Source organism: Myxine glutinosa, chromosome 6 (assembly GCF_964187855.1).
Source record: "Myxine glutinosa chromosome 6, kmMyxGlut1.1, whole genome shotgun sequence".
Taxonomy (NCBI): Eukaryota; Metazoa; Chordata; class Myxini; order Myxiniformes; family Myxinidae; genus Myxine; species Myxine glutinosa.
This window is the reverse complement of record NC_136266.1, coordinates 129510689-129526873: the sequence shown is the minus strand read 5'-3', so window position 1 is coordinate 129526873 and position 16185 is coordinate 129510689. Positions and strand designations below refer to the sequence as shown.

The 16185-nt window shown below is 46.6% G+C and overlaps 1 protein-coding gene across 1 annotated transcript in view; it reads right to left on the bottom strand.

Annotated features, from left to right (window-relative positions):
• LOC137429450 (inactive peptidyl-prolyl cis-trans isomerase FKBP6-like) overlaps positions 1–16185 on the bottom strand; it is a 103319-nt gene that overhangs the window by 27349 nt on the left and 59785 nt on the right. The window contains exons 8-9 of the mRNA XM_078781071.1: positions 13202–13311; positions 10351–10433 (exon numbers count right to left, since the gene is read on the bottom strand). Of these exons, the coding sequence (XP_078637197.1) occupies positions 10351–10433; positions 13202–13311 (193 nt within the window). The remainder of the gene's footprint in view (positions 1–10350; positions 10434–13201; positions 13312–16185) is intronic.

The following is a 16185-nucleotide window of genomic DNA, read 5'->3' as shown; positions in this document are numbered from 1 at the left end:
CTACTCCTCCCCTCCCCTGTCCTGTACCCGATGCTCCCCCTCTCTCTTCATTAACGGTATGGACCTCAAACATCCGGGGCCTTCGCTCAAACCTGACTGATCTCTCCATACAGGTTGCTTCTGACAATCCAGACTTGATCTGCTAAACAGAGACTTTCCTCCTTCAAGATGTCTCTGATTCCTTAATATCTCTTCCTGGTTACTCCCTCCTCCGGTATGATAGACCTGAGCCTCGGCCTGGTGGTGGGGTGGCTATCTTTGTCAAAAACTCTCTTCCTCACTCTCCTTGCACTGCTCTCTTTCCTCCTCACCCGCAGGAGTACCTCTGGTTACGGCTTCCTCTCCGCTCCCACCTTTTGTTCATATGTGTTCTGTACCGTCCCCCAAACAGTGATGACTCCATCTACATTTCAATGTCTGACAACATGGACCAACTTCTATCCACTCATCCCAACTCTCTCTTCCTCATATGTGGTGACTTCAACTGTCATCATGCCACCTGGTTGGGTGTGGGTTCCTCTCTCACTAGTCATGGCACCTCAGCAAAGGACTTCAGCACTTCCGTTTTCCGGTCCGGTCGTGAGAGGACGCTGGCGTCGTTTGCTCGCCGCTTCTCTGACTGGACCATTGTCCGTGTCTTGCTTTCCTGGTGGTCGTGGCGGATTTATGGCCATTGAGTCTTCCTCTGCGCGGTCCCGGCTCTGCTCTGCTGCTCCGGGCTTCACCTGCTCGGCTCCATCGCTGTTTCCTCGGGCCCACTCCCGTTGGTTGTGTCGGTTGTTTCGCTTCCTCACCCTTGGCCGCGTGCTCGCTTTGCCTTCGCTCCTGCTGGCATGGCTCTGCGGTACTCTGCCGCAAGGCTTCTCCTGCTTAAAACCCGCTCCACCCCATCATGCATCTCTGCAATCAGATCGAATGGACTCCTGCGTCGACCCAGGTACATTCACCGTGGCTCCGGTCGTAAGTTTGTTTATTTACAATCAGGTCACTCCATCCCCATCCTCTGGTCGGCTCAGCGCACTCCCACTCATCGTCCCAACACACCTGGTCACAACAACGCACAAAATCGCACCTCCTGTCTGCGAACCCTGGCCAAATCACCTGGATTCATACCCGCCGTACAAAACAACATCAAGCTCACCCTGTTCAATACCCGGTCCCTCAACAACAAATGCCTCATCCTGAACGACTACATCCTGGAAAATAAACTGGACTTTCTCTGTCTCACTGAGACCTGGCAACAACCACTGGACTACTACACGCTCAACCTCACCACACCCAATGGATATTCTTACATCAATAAACCACGCTCGGAGGGCCGAGGTGGTGGAATTGCCGTTATTCACCGACAAGACATCAAGACCAACCTCATCTCCATCTCATCTGCTCCATCATTTGAACACCTGGCTTTTAAACTCTCTGGTCACACACAGTCAGTCATGGCTGTTGTCTACCGCCCTCCCAAACCACACCCATCATTCCTGTCTGACTTCTCCTACTTTCTGACCCAGCTATGTTCCCTCTCCCCCTCAATCCTCCTCCTTGGTGATTTCAATATCCACATGGACTCCACTGACTCCACGCTAACCACTGACTTCACTGATTTACTCACCTGCTTTAACCTCACTCAACATGTCAACTTTCCTACCCATAACCGTGGTCACATTTTGGACCTTGTCTGCTCTACTGGACTAATTTTGCACCATCTCTCTGGCTCCGACCTCACTCTCTCTGACCACCTAGCCATCACTCTGACCATCAACATCCCCACCCCAGCACCAAGGCATTATCGCACTATCAACTTCCGTAAGCTAAACGCTTTTTCACCTGCCTCATTCTCATCGACCCTCTCTGAAAAAATGTCCACTTCTCCCTTCGTTGACCTCCACACCCCTTCTGACCTCACTGACTACTACAACCACACTCTCTCTTCCTGCCTTGACCAAATTGCGCCTATAAAAACCAAAACAGTTTCTTTCACCCATTCTGCTCCCTGGTTTACCCCTGAGCTCCGCCTAATGAAAACTCGTGCTCGCCAACTTGAAAGACTCCGCAATAAAACAGGTCTCACAGTTCACTCCCAGGCCTACAAGGACCACATACAACACTATAAAGATGCCCTCTCCCGCGCCCGCTCCGCCTACTACTCTCAAATTATCCACTCTGGCTCCGGAAACCCAAAAGCACTCTTCTCTACAATAAACAAACTCCTCAGCCCCCTGAACACCACCACCCAGTCATTCACAATAGACAACTGCATCTCCTTCCTTTCATTCTTCCAACGCAAAATTGAAAACATCTACAACAGCTTGACCACCGCCGCACCCGCTCCCCCTCAAACCACCTGCCCCCCCTTATCCTGCCATCCCCTGTCTCAATTCTCCCCAGTCTCCCCTACTGACCTCTCTGAACTCCTCATCGGAATGAAAACTGCCACCTGCACTCTTGACCCCATCCCCTCCAGCTTTGTCAAGGCCTCCCTTCCTGCTCTTTCTCCACTTATCATTGCAACAATAAACTCCTCCCTGTCTACAGGCATCGTCCCACCATCCCTCAAAATTGCTGCTGTTACCCCCATTCTGAAAAAACCTGGACTAAACCCTGACACCCTAAATAACTTCAGACCCATCTCCAACCTACCCTTTCTGTCAAAGGTTTTGGAACGCGCTGTAGCCACTCAACTCAAGCATCACCTCTCTGCCAATAACCTGTATGAAACATTCCAATCCGGATTCCGGTCCAACCACAGTACTGAAACTGCTCTCCTCAAAATCACCAACGACCTTCTCCTCTCCTCTGATGCTGGCAACCTCAACATTCTCATCCTCCTCGACCTCAGCGCTGCCTTTGACACCATCGATCACACCATCCTCCTCACCCGACTTGAAACCACCTTTAACATTACCGGCACTGCCCTCTCTTGGATTAAATCATACCTCTCTGACAGACGTCAGTTCATCTCCATCAATAACTGCAAATCCCCCACTGCTCCCCTCCCCCAAGGTGTCCCCCAAGGTTCAGTTCTTGGCCCCCTCCTCTTTATCCTTTACCTGTCCCCCCTCGGTCACTTAATCCGCCGTCATGGTCTCCAATTCCACTGCTTCGCCGATGACATCCAGCTTTTCATCTCCACCAAGTCCATCTCCACCGCCACCCACTCTATCCTGACAAACTGCATCACTGAAATAAAATCCTGGCTTCAAATCAACTTCCTCAAACTTAACTGTGATAAATCTGAAATAATCATCATTGGCCCAAAAACGCTCACCAAGTCCACCCATAACTTTGCCCTCAACATCGACGGTTTCCCAGTGTCCACCTCCCCTCACATCCGGAATCTTGGCATCATCTTTGACCAAACCCTCTCCTTCGACAAATACACTAAACAGATCACAAAGACAGCCTTCTTCCACCTGAAAAACATCGCCCGTCTCCGTCCATCCCTCTCCTCTGTGGCTGCAGAAACCCTCATCCACGCCTTCATCACTTCCCGTCTGGACTACTGCAATAGCCTCCTTTATGGTTCACCCTCAACAATCACCAATAAACTCCAATACATTCAGAACTCCGCTGCCCGTCTACTCACCCATTCCCGGACCCGTGACCACATCACCCCCGTCCTTTACAAGCTTCACTGGCTCCCCATCTCCCAGAGAATCCAGTACAAAATCCTCCTCTTGACCTACAAAGCCCTCCATAACCTGGCCCCATCCTACCTGGCTGACCTCCTCTCCAGACACACTCCCACCCGCAACCTCCGCTCTGCTGGTACCAACCTCCTGACCCCCCCCATCCGGACCAAATTTAGATCCTGGGGGGACAGGGCCTTCTCCATCGCTGCTCCCACCCTCTGGAACTCGCTACCTCACACCATCAGAGACTCCTCCTCACTCACCACATTCAAAACATCACTCAAGACCCACCTGTTCAACACTGCATTCAACATTTAACCCACAGCATCTAACCCCTGACTATCTCCTCTCCTTCTCCCTCCTTTGTGCTTTGAATATTTCCCTATTGATTCTTCTTTTTTTGCAATTGTCTTTATGTTTTGCTATGCGTTATGTTTTGCACTCTGTCAAAGCGTCTTTGGGCTTCCTGAAAAGCGCTATATAAAATAAATGCATTATTATTATTATTATTCTGTGACTCACTGGGATTGACACAATCTGTCAATTTCCCGACCCGGATCTCAGCCAATGGAGTATCTTCTCTTCTAGACTTGGTTATGACAAACTTCCCTGCTAATGTCTGCTGCTCTTCTTCTGCTCCAATCGGTTCTTCTGATCATGTGCTTGTCAAATTGGACATCTCTCTGGCCATTCTCAGAGAGCCTCCTCAGCGTCGACGAGTCTGGCATTTCACTCAGGCCGACTGGGACGGTCTTCAAGCAGCCATCAATCGTCTGGATTGGTCTCCCATCTCCACTGCCTCTGACATCAATTCTTCCTGGGAATTCTTCCAAAGCAAACTGATCTCTCTCATGCACAGATTTATCCCATCTCGCCTTCAATTGTCTTACCCTTCCTCCCGTCCATGGTACACTGAATCTTGTGGTGAGGCAGTTGCCCTGAAACAACTTGCCTTTGCCTCTTGGAAGGCTAATCCAACTGAAGGAAATCTCAGTTCCTTCCACCAAGCTCGGAACAAGTGTGTGTCTACCCTCAGGAGTGCCAGGAAGCACTATCTCTCCTCACTCAAGAATGAACTCTCAAACCTGTCTCCTTCCTCCAAATCCTGGTGGCGTCTGGTCAAATCCGTTTCTGGTGTTTGTTCCCCCTCCATCCCCTCCCTTACCTCAAATGGCCACACAGTTGACATCGCACGTGACAAAGCCGAATGCCTCAACTCTGTGTTCGCCTCGAAATCCTTAGTCCCAAACCCATCTCTCTCTGTTCCCACCTTTCCCAGTCGAACCCAACTGCTCCTGGACTCTGTGTCCTTCTCTCCTGACAAGGTGGAGGAGTTTTTGTCAAACCTCGACTCTGATTCTGCAACTGGACCAGACGGCATCAGCCCACGGGTCTTAAAATCCTGCTCTGCCGCTCTATCTCACCCTCTCTCTGTTCTTTTCACCCTATCTTTTGCTCAAGGTCATCTGCCAGCATCCTGGAAATCAGCTAACATTACCGCTTTACACAAAAAAGGTGCAAAAACAGATCCTTGCAACTACAGACCAATCAGCCTGCTCCCAATTATCAGCAAAGTCATGGAATCCATCATTGCTTCGGATATGAAATCTTTCCTCTTCTCCAATGGCTTGATCTCTGATCATCAATTTGGTTTCAGACCAGGTCACTCTACTCTGGACATGCTGCTTCTGCTGTCTCAACAATGGATGGAGGTCCTCAATGCCAAACAGGAAATCAGAGCTGTCTCCCTTGACATATCAAGGGCCTTTGATACGGTCTGGCACCCAGCTCTGCTCACCAAACTCTCCTCCTATGGTATCCATGGAAATCTCCATGCATGGCTTGCGGACTTCCTCTCTGGTCGTAGTCAACGTGTGGCCCTGAATGGATTTCTCTCATCTCCCCTTCCTGTTCAGGCTGGAGTTCCCCAAGGAAGTGTGCTGGGCCCTGTGCTTTTTCTGGTCTTTATCAATGATCTCTCTGACTCTCTGGAAAATCCTCTCTATCTCTTTGCTGATGACTCCACTCTCTGCCGCTCCATTCCTCTTCCCTCAGATCGGCAGTCTGCAGCCTCCTCACTCTCTGAAGACCTGGACAAAATCACAGACTGGTCAAACAAGTGGAACATGTCTTTCAATCCTGCCAAATCTCACTCTCTTACTATGTCTCTCCGAAAAGATCGACTGGACAACCCTCCCATCTACTTTCTCAACAATCCTCTCCAAGAAGTTCTGTCACTCAAGCTTTTGGGTCTCACTATCTGCCATGATCTTTCTTGGGAAAACCACATTTCCAAGCTGGCCTCCAAAGCCAGTCGCCGACTGGGCATCCTCCGTCGTGCGAAGTCCTTCCTCGGCACACCTGAGCTCCTCACCACTTACAAGGCTTTCATCCGCAGCTCAATGGAATACTGTTCTCTCCTATGGGCTGGTGCTCCTGCCTCACACCTGGCTCGGCTTCACGCTGTTGAATCCAAAGCTTTCAAAATCATTGGAATCTCCCGCGATGAAGCTATCTCTGAGGGCCTTTCACTCACTCACCGCAGGCAGGTAGGTGGTCTTTCTGTCTTCTACCGACTCCTCTCCGGCCTTGCTCCCCCAGCTCTCTCTGTGCTCTGTCCCCCAAATATTCCTACAGGTCGCACAAGATCTGCCAGCAACCCTCTGATGGTTAAACTGCCGAAATCTCGGCTCTCTGCTCACCTTCACTCTTTCATTCCTCTTTTCTCCCGCCTGTGGAACAAACTCCCACACTCCCTTCAATCCCTCTCCTCCCTCCAGGTCTTTAAAACAGCTGTTCACCACCATCTCTTATCTTCCCCCATCCATAACCTTGATCTTTTCTACCCCCACTAATTCACCCCAGATCCACCTTGTTTGAAATTCCAACTTATTTCCTGGAAATCCTGGCAGTGTCCATATGTTTATACCTCTCCCACCCCCCCACCCCTTCACATGCCTCCCCCCCTTCACATGCCTCCCCCCCTTCACATGCCTCCCCCCCAAAGCCCTCTCCCTCCCACAGATCTCTCGATGTCTCCATGTCTCTCGGTCCCTGCTCTCAAATGTTGTGTTTGTGTCCTTCCCCCTCTCTCCCCATCTTGTCTACCGCTCCCGATGTTATTTGTTTTATGTGTCTGTTTGTCTTTCTGTGTGATTAATGTTCGCTCTCTCACGAGCCTCGATCTTGTATACAAAAAGGAAAAAAAAAAAAAAAAAAAAAAAAAAAGTGCCCACCTTCCTGTGCTGTACCTCTTGTCCGTGTAATCTAAACGTTCTGCAAACCCATATTATAACCTCCTCCGGAGGTCTTGAGAACTGTACCCCTGGTGTCGTGTCATTTAACCCAGCCGTTGTGTCCTTTCCTTCATTGATCTAGCGTAGCGCGATTCGGCCAACGTTCGAGTGTAATCGGGTAACTTGTGCGAACACGGCGGTCATTCCGCTCGGCCCAGCATAACATCTCAATAAGTCGTGTCCGCAACAATATATTGTTCAGAGAATGCCTTCTAAGGGTAACTTTACCGAATATAGCGGTAGTTATTTCCCATAGTACATGTATTAGAATAAGCGTGAGGTACTTTAATTGTGATTTAGGGATATGCGTCGTTATATGTACAAAAAGCTGACGTCTTCCCTCCATACATGTGTGTCTAAATCCGCTAGCTATCCCTTCCAACCCCTTTTATGTTTTATCCCGTTTTGTAATCTGGCTTTTATGTTCCTTCAAGTAGTCCGACAGGCTGGCAGGAGAAAATGCCACCATGATAAAGAAAGCGTGCCATAAGAGTGGTGAAAAGTCAGGCCCCATCAAAGGACTAACACACCAACCAATGGCAGCTGAGCAGGGTGGGGCTTGTGGTGTCAGACTGAAGGTGGAGGAGTGGTGCGAACCTTGGAGAGGAGATGCATGGGAACTTTGTCTGCATGTGGAGATACAGAGAGGAGGTGGAGCGACTAGCAGTCTGGTGTAGTAACAATAATCTGTCTCTTAATGTGGATAAAACAAAAGAGAGGACTGTGGATTTCAGGAAGGCCCGTACATCAACTGACCACTCCCCACTGCACATCAACGGTTCCACCGTGGAGACAGTTAGGAGCACCAAGTTTCTTGTTGTGCACATCACAAATGACCTCAAATGGTCCTTCAACACCACTTCCCTAGCCAAGAGAGCACAGCAGCGTCTCCATTTCCTGAGACGCATGAGGAAGGCAAGCCTTCCCCCCTCCATCCTCACCTTATTCTACAGGGGTACCATTGAGAGCGTCCTGACCAGCTGTATCACTGTCTGGTATGGGAATTGCAATATCTTGGACCGCCAGACTCTGCAGCGGATAGTGAAGACAACTGAAAACATCATTGGGGTCTCTCTCCCCTCCATACAGGATATCTATTACAAACGCTGCACACGCAAGGCTGCCAGCATAGCTGACCACCGTTTCCTCCTGTCCTATGGACTTTTTGCCCTCCTGCAGTCTGGGAAAAGGTACCGCAGCATCCGGGCCAGATCTGCCAGTCTCTGTAACAGCTTCTTCCCCCAGACTGTCAGGGCTCCTCAACACCCCGTTACCTTCCACCACCCGCTTTAATTTAACCAACATGGTCTAAACGCCCTCCCATTTCCCCACTTCCTCCCGCCCCCCCCTCCCCCACATATATCATATGCTGCTATACATAATATGTTGCTACATAAATTGTTTACTTATCAGATGTAACCTACAGTCAACTGTTCAACTCTGTACATTTTTGTTAAAAATTTTATTATATGTTGTCTTGGATGTACTCATATTGCCATGGATATTCATTGTGTATTAACTGTATACTATCCTGTGTATTTATAGTATTGTTCTGTGTATTTATGGTATTGCGTTACACTTGTCATGTCCAATTGCACTATGTGTAGTCTTACTTGAATGTTTATATTGCACCGAAGTCCAGGAGGAACGTCATTTCGTTCCATTTTATACTGTATTGTATATGGATGGGATGACAATAAAGTTTATTGAATTGAATTGCTATAGAACCTGCATTCAGACTCCTGAGGCTTCTGTGACATGTGATACATTCTGTCTGCGGTCAACACCCCCACCGCAAGCCGCAATCTCCACTTTGGACTAGCTGCGTCCCACTGGGCGCAGCAATGGGTATTTTCAGTCTCGTCATTTATTCCTGGTCCTTCCTTCTGTGATGTGCATGAGGCCTTAAGTAATGAGGTAATTAATGATCTACTGATCATTCCTACTCAGTACATGTATGGGTGTTGAATAGATAAATTGTATTGCTTATTTTGTATCCCAACCATTCTTATTGTAAATACACCATTACAAATCCATTTAGTCTCAGTGATTTGAGTGTCCTGATCATGAGTATATTGGCTTGTTATTTATATATGAGCTATAGATGTCCGCTAAAAGGCATATTTGGTTTGGGCCATCAGCGCCCAGTACGAGACCGTACCCGCTTCCGACGATCTCCACTCAGATCGCTAATCAGAGTAATTGGACACAAGGTACAAATTAGTATATTGCCTGACTAGCTCGGGCATTCCACCAGAATATGGCAACGCAGCAAACAGGCCCAAAACCCTATTTGGAGCATCCGAATCAGTTGGCCGGCGTGATCGCTTTGACACGGTATGTCGAGATTCAGACCGGGCAACTGGGACGAGTCTGAAAACTCCAACAATATGTTCCCTTACAAGGAGCGTGAACAGATGAGGAGGCCATTTAGGCCCAACAAAATATTCGCTGTTATTACCATCGTATGGCTGTGCATACTAATGCAGTACAATTATTTCTATCATATCTGCTGAAGTTGCTATATAATCAGCGACATCCAGATATTGTGGTTTCTCCGCCAACTGCTGCACCTTCATGTATACCCTCCGTTACCTTGCACATAATCTTATCCAGAACTAGAACGGCACTCAGTAGAAAGCATACCTGCGCCAGGTGAAGTTTACGTTTTGTATCCTAGAGCAGACCAGAAAATCACAATACAGAATCACATTTAATCAAAATCATCCGTCCACAACTTTTTGAGATATCTTGTTCACAAACGGCCAAACAAACGGACAGACAGACAGGGGTGAAAACATAACCTCCATTCACCTTTGGTGGTGGAGGTAAATATGTTAATTCCGGTGAAATAACACATCGTTGTCTTACTCTTGTGTTTGTTTCAAAGAACTCACCAGGCTTTCCCTCATACATAATTCCACTACATACTCTTCATATAACTTCTTCAGTACTCGTACTATATCAATGGAATTTTATAGTATTCTTATACTCTCCACAGACTTCTCCAAACTGAATCAGAAGGCCTATCAAGATGAGCAATGGCTTTGCATACTAAGCATAGTTTTTGTAATTACACAAATAAGCTTAGTTGTGAGTATAAACCAAAGACGAGGTCAAACGTAAAAGACCTTCATATTAACCAAATGCTGCTGGAATGTGAAACCACAAATTAAGCAGTTTAAGGTAATAAAATGAGTCAATAAAATGTTGTGTGTATTGCTATGCAAATTCAACTCCAGCCTGAATTACGTTAGTTCTAGCTCTAGCAGGTGTAATGAGAACGCAACTGTGAGACCCGAGACGAGCGTGTTTGCCATCAAAGGATTCCACCATTTTGAGTGCTATTACACAGATGAGCAACCCACTTATACGATGGCAATTTCAAAACGAGGAAGTGATTTCGCATTTCAGGAACGCACCTTTAGCTACTTGAGCAGAGCTTGCAGATTTGAACATCCGTCCATAAAGGTCCTTCTCCAATTTCTGAAACTGCTGCCATTTTCTAGTACGGATAGGGTCGGGACACACGTGACATTCTTTACATTCCATCACATAATCGTACCTTGGATGAAATTCAAGTGTATGTTTGATTGTTTCTTTGACTTCTATGCATTCATAGACCGCTGGACAGAATGGCTTACACTGGTGGTTGTACTCGGTGGGATTAAGGGGGTAAAAACAAATGAATGCCCCCCCCCCCCAACCCCCCGGGGGCTCAGGGCAAAGGGAGCACTCCAATTCTCTCTCGGTAAATGTGTATTGTATATCCCCACTCCCAGGAGGGGTATTACATGTCATCCCATCTGTAATCCTGAGGGAATTAACCATCTGCAAGGTTTGGTTCTTCGCTAGTTGTGTTAAGTAACAAAATAAAAGAAATGCAGGTGCATCAAAATCATTATTTTACTCCCACAATGTTATATACAATGGGTGGAGGACACAAAAAAAAAATTCAACACAGGATATGACATCACAAAGGTGACTTTCTCTGTTAAATACTAATGAGGTACCATCATGGTCATGGTTGCCCTTTTGTAGCCAAAGACGCCCGTTCACACGTGACATTCCAACAAACCGGGAATGTGAATTTGTCTATCTTGATGGAGCGCTGCCCAGACAACAGCCAAACTCCAAAATATCAAGCAGTGTTACCTGGTGTCAAGAAATAGACCAGACCACTTGCTACCCACAGTTTTCATCAGGAATTCATATTTTGTTCAGGGTGTCAGAGATAACGCAGTTTATAGCTGGGTCGAGTTTCCGACCCGGACTAGGCAGCTCAGGGTACATACCTCAAAGCTATCCTGCCAGACCGTTGAGGTAAGAAGAGGACGAAGAAAAGAGGTAATCGGCTTTTCATATTTCCGAGAATTAACATTATGCAACATTGATTTATTGTCTGCGATTCTGGACCATTTAAAATCACGGGTGCCCCACAGCTACATTAGCTTCTCATCGAATTTGTTGACTTTGACATTCAGAACACTGGACACCAATCGCATCAAATCCATACTCGTTCCCAGGCGATTGCAATGCCCTGATTTATTAAAATGCCGAAGTCCTCCCTGGCAGCGATTTATTTATCACGTCGACACGAGGGGAAAGTGTTGGAGCTGGATCAATAAAATGGGGTGAGGATGTAATTGTAAAATTTCAAGTTGTCCATTTTCAAATTGTACATTGGTCTTACCAATACATCAACGCACTATGTTTTACTACAACCAAAGGCTAGAACGAGGCCTGCTGGAGCTTATGTCAGTCATTCATAAGAGCCGACGCCTCATTATAGTACCGGCAGATATCAATTCCAGCACACGTTGATTACCTGTCATCAAATACTCGTATACGCGATTATCGTGCGCAAGTGAATTAATTTTACCAAGGTTTCTTGAGGTGCAATTTCAAACACTGCACTGCAAGTCGAGGTATTTCAATGAGAACAAAGCATAATTAATCGTGAAATACTGGTGAAATTTCAAAGGCCATAAAGTGAAAAAAAACAATATATTGACCTCATCTCGCAGGTTTTTGACATTTGATGCTTGTTTCACTTTAAATCGACAGATGAACAATGGCAAACTTACCCAATCAAACGAATTTATTTACCTATACACCCTTTCTAATGGCAATTTTATAATAACAACTGACTCCTTTGAAGCTTTGTAAGAATGAGGTCAAACCTCTATCATACCATGACAAGACCGGCTGACATGATAGCCCAGATGTATGCACACTGGCGTCCAAGATGTCTAGCCTGGGTTCGGATCCAGACCCAGCTATAAACTGTCATCCTGGTGTATCACAGGCAGGGTGGTTCATCAATGTGGGTGCCGTCCGCTTGGACCTCGGACGGACATTTAAAACGGGCAGCCCACTTGGCAGCATTCATTGGTGAATGTTAAATATCTCACGGTGTCTTTTGCGAAGAGCAGGCGAGCTGTGGGCGACACCATGGCCAAATTCAAAACGCCTGCCCTAACCAGTAGACGGCATCCCATCAGCGGCACAGCCACACATTCAACCAATGACGCTACCCCGCAGACTTGTGATACATACGAATGAAGAATGACTAGGCCGGGATTGGAACCACCGTCTACCGGGACTCAGAGTGGACGCTCCAGCAATTACGCCACCGACTCTGCTGAAGAAAGGGGTCATCCTCATGTTTTTAGAGGGGTACGGGCGGGGGTCAGGTTAGCATAATAGGAAAGCTATAAAAACGGCATAGAGGGTACCCAAAGTTACCCTTACAAATTAAAGATTTCATCTCAATCACCCATTGGATATTTATTTATTTAACATTACCATTCTCAGCCAACTACGAGGTTGCCTTGAGGTTAGTTGGTCACAAAGCTCTTTGTGCTATTTGTTCTCACGGTGTTAGAATTGGTAAGTGACAACAAGCATCCCACCTGTTGAAGGTACCAATTTGTGAATGCATGCACCTACGTTTCCCTTCCTTCTGCAACATGATGCTCCTTATGCTGGTCGGTGCCCCATACCTAAGCAGTTACAATGTGCTGAAGAATGACAATACCAAGCTAACTCGTTTGTGATTTGTGATCTGCACCGATTTGTGATTTTGGCCCAACCCGACTACTCCGCAGTGTCGCATTTTTCCTGTCCTTGAAATTATGTCTTTGTATGTACGAATCATGCTCCGTCTATGAGAACCGTGGCATCTGACTGTGGGTTTGTACTATGTATATAACTATTGCAAATAGTTATATAAGTATATAACTATATAAGCAAAGTACGTGAAGGACGCACTCGTTGACGTGCTTCAGCTGTGCTATGATGTTCGAGTTGAGTGGAGCCAGCAAATGCGCTCGAAAGATGCAGTCTTGTGCACGTACAAATTCTCCCTGCATCATATGAGCCTGTGCAGTGTGGGAGAGAACGAGGTGAGATAATTTCATAAAAGAATAAAGTAAACAGGGAAACTTTTTTTTTTTTTTGCATGTTAATGTGCAGCCTTTCTAGAGCCTGGTGTTGGCTTAGCGGTTAGGGTGCAGGCTTGGGATCCTAGGATCCTGGGTTCGAATTCCGGTCGATCGCTGAATTAATGCCACGGTGGTTGACTCAGCCTGTCATCCTTCTGAGGTCGGCAAAATGAGTACCAGTTCACTGGTAATTCCCTGGGTGTCGCAAGAGGCGACCAACAGGGTTGGCGTCAGGAAGGGCATCCGGCCGAAAAACATTGCTTCAAAAAGGGGACCATGGTGCCAGAAAAAGACCAACCCCCGCTCTGCGGGGAAAAATGGGCTCTAAAGGTGGTTCTAATGTGCAGCCTTTCTGTGCTCGACACCGATGTGCAGCAGCGATGATACGATCCAAAATATTGAGAAAGCTGTTCGATCCAAATGGTTTTTGAGTTGTTGACCCAAGATCAGCAATGTATTCAGATCAGATCATGTACCATGCAGTATACAGAGCGTCGGTGCTGCCGTAGCAGTTTATATGACTCGGGCTACAATTCTGGATGGGTCACCACTCCGACACAGGAAGTCAAGGCAGGAAATGGTAATTTGTTCATGGTGCCGGTGATAGCTCGCCGACTCTTCGCGAAAGACACCGTGGGATCTTTAACATCCACCAACTAATGCTGGCAGATGGCACGCCCAGTTTAACGTCCATCCGAGGGGCGGCACAAACATTGATGAATCACTCTGCCTGTGAAACATCGAGATGACAATTTATAGCTGGCCCTAGATTCAAACCTAGGCTAGACGGATTAGAGACGAGTGTGTGTGCCTCTAGGCCATCCTTCCAGCCCAGCCCATAAGGGATCACATACATTTATGTCACATCCTCAAGGTCTTACACCACACCTGCAACGAACGTCATGATTGGCAAAACAAAATTCTTTTCAGGAATGAAGAAATAGAAGTGAGCAGAAAAATTGTAATTGGCAAGAATACCAAGAAATAGGCTGTGTGGCTACATCACCATCGATGAGGGCAACATGTCATGACTCTCACGACAATATCACAACACTGGTATGTAGACATATTGGTTTTGACCGATGAAAGGTACAACAAGAAATACTGCAATGAAACCGATCGAGAAGAGCTGTATGAAAACTCTGCAGAAGTTTTGATATGACTGGTCAATGCAGAATTTACCACAAATCAAAGAAAGTGATGTGAAACTCCTCAAAGTGTTTTGGCTTTTAAAGTGCAAGATGAAATCGTCCGACAGGATGTTGCGGAGGTAGCGCACTTGCATTTCAACTGCTAAGCCTGGGTTTCTCTGCCCGACAATACAATGTCAGATTGGTGCTTTAAAGGCAGGCGTCGCATCAAAAAGGTTCACCGTCCCTGGGATGGATGTTAAGCTGAGTGACCCATCTGCTAACAATAGCTGGTGCATATTAAAGATCCCACAGTGATGTTCATGAAGAGTAGGGGAATTATTGCTGGAGCCATGGTGAAATTCAAATTCATGCTTTGACTGCTGGGAATACAATGGCAAACCACTGAGCAAAGAGAGTGCAGTAGCACGAGTGCTGCCAAAGTGGAGTGGGATGTCAACCGACTTGTATGAAAATCTACACAGAGGAGGAATGCAAGCATGAATAGAACGGTACTTGGTAGGGAGCACCTGCCAGGCTGTACAGTCTACGTTTTACTGAACAGTCGTCGATAGGCCAGATCTACATTCGGAACTGAACCAAAATCTAATCAGCTTGTTCTTGTCGTCGAAACAACTCATCCATGAAGATTTGTTATACAAGTCATCCACAACTATATGAAATATCATGCTATATATCGTTTTTGGTTGATCTGATACAGTGCCTTCAGAAAGAATTCACACCCATTGTCTTTTTTCACATTTTGTTGTGTCACAGCCTGAATTTAAAATGGACTAAATTGAGATTTTCTTGTCACTGATCTACACATAATACTCCATAATGTCAAAATGGATGTTTTTTTTAGAAATTTATATAAAATAATTAAGAACGAAACACAGAAATATCTACTTTACACAAGTTTTAAACCTCCTAAGTCAATACTTCATAGAAGTGCCTTTGGTGATTACAGATTCGAGTCTTCTTGGGTATGTCTGTATAACCTTTACACATCTGTTTTTGGGGAGGTTCTCCCATTTTCCTTGCAGCTTTGCTCAAGCTCTGTCATGTTGGATGGGGAGCATCAGTGACCAGCAATCTTCAAGTCTTTCCACAGACTTTCAATGGGATTCAGGTCTCGGCTCTGGCTGGGCCACTCAAGAACTTTCATGTTCTTGGTATGAAGCCATTCCAGTGTTGCTTTGGCTGTATGCTTGGGGTCATCGTCCTGTTGGAACATAAAACTTTGCCACAGTACAAGGTCTTTTGGACTCTGAAGTAGTTTCTCCTCAAGGATTTGCCTGCATTTGGCTCCATTCATTGTTCCCTCCCTGCCGCTGAAAAGCATCCCCGTAGCATAATGCTATCACCACCATGCTTCACGGTAGGGATGGTGCTAGATGGGTGATGAGCTGTGCTCAGTTTCCGCCAAATTAAATGTAGAGCTTTGCATTCAGGCCAAAAAAGTTACTTTTTTGTCTCATCAGACCACAAAATCTTTTACCTCATTCTTTGAGTCTTTCACGTGCCCTTTTGCAAACTCCAGGCGTGATGTCATGTGCCTTTTTCTCAGGAGTTGCTTCCGGCTGGCCAAGGAACTCTATAGTTCTGTCAGAGTGGTCATTGGATTCTTGATCACCTCCCTGACCAATGTCCTTCTTGCCCGGATGTTCCGATGTTTGGT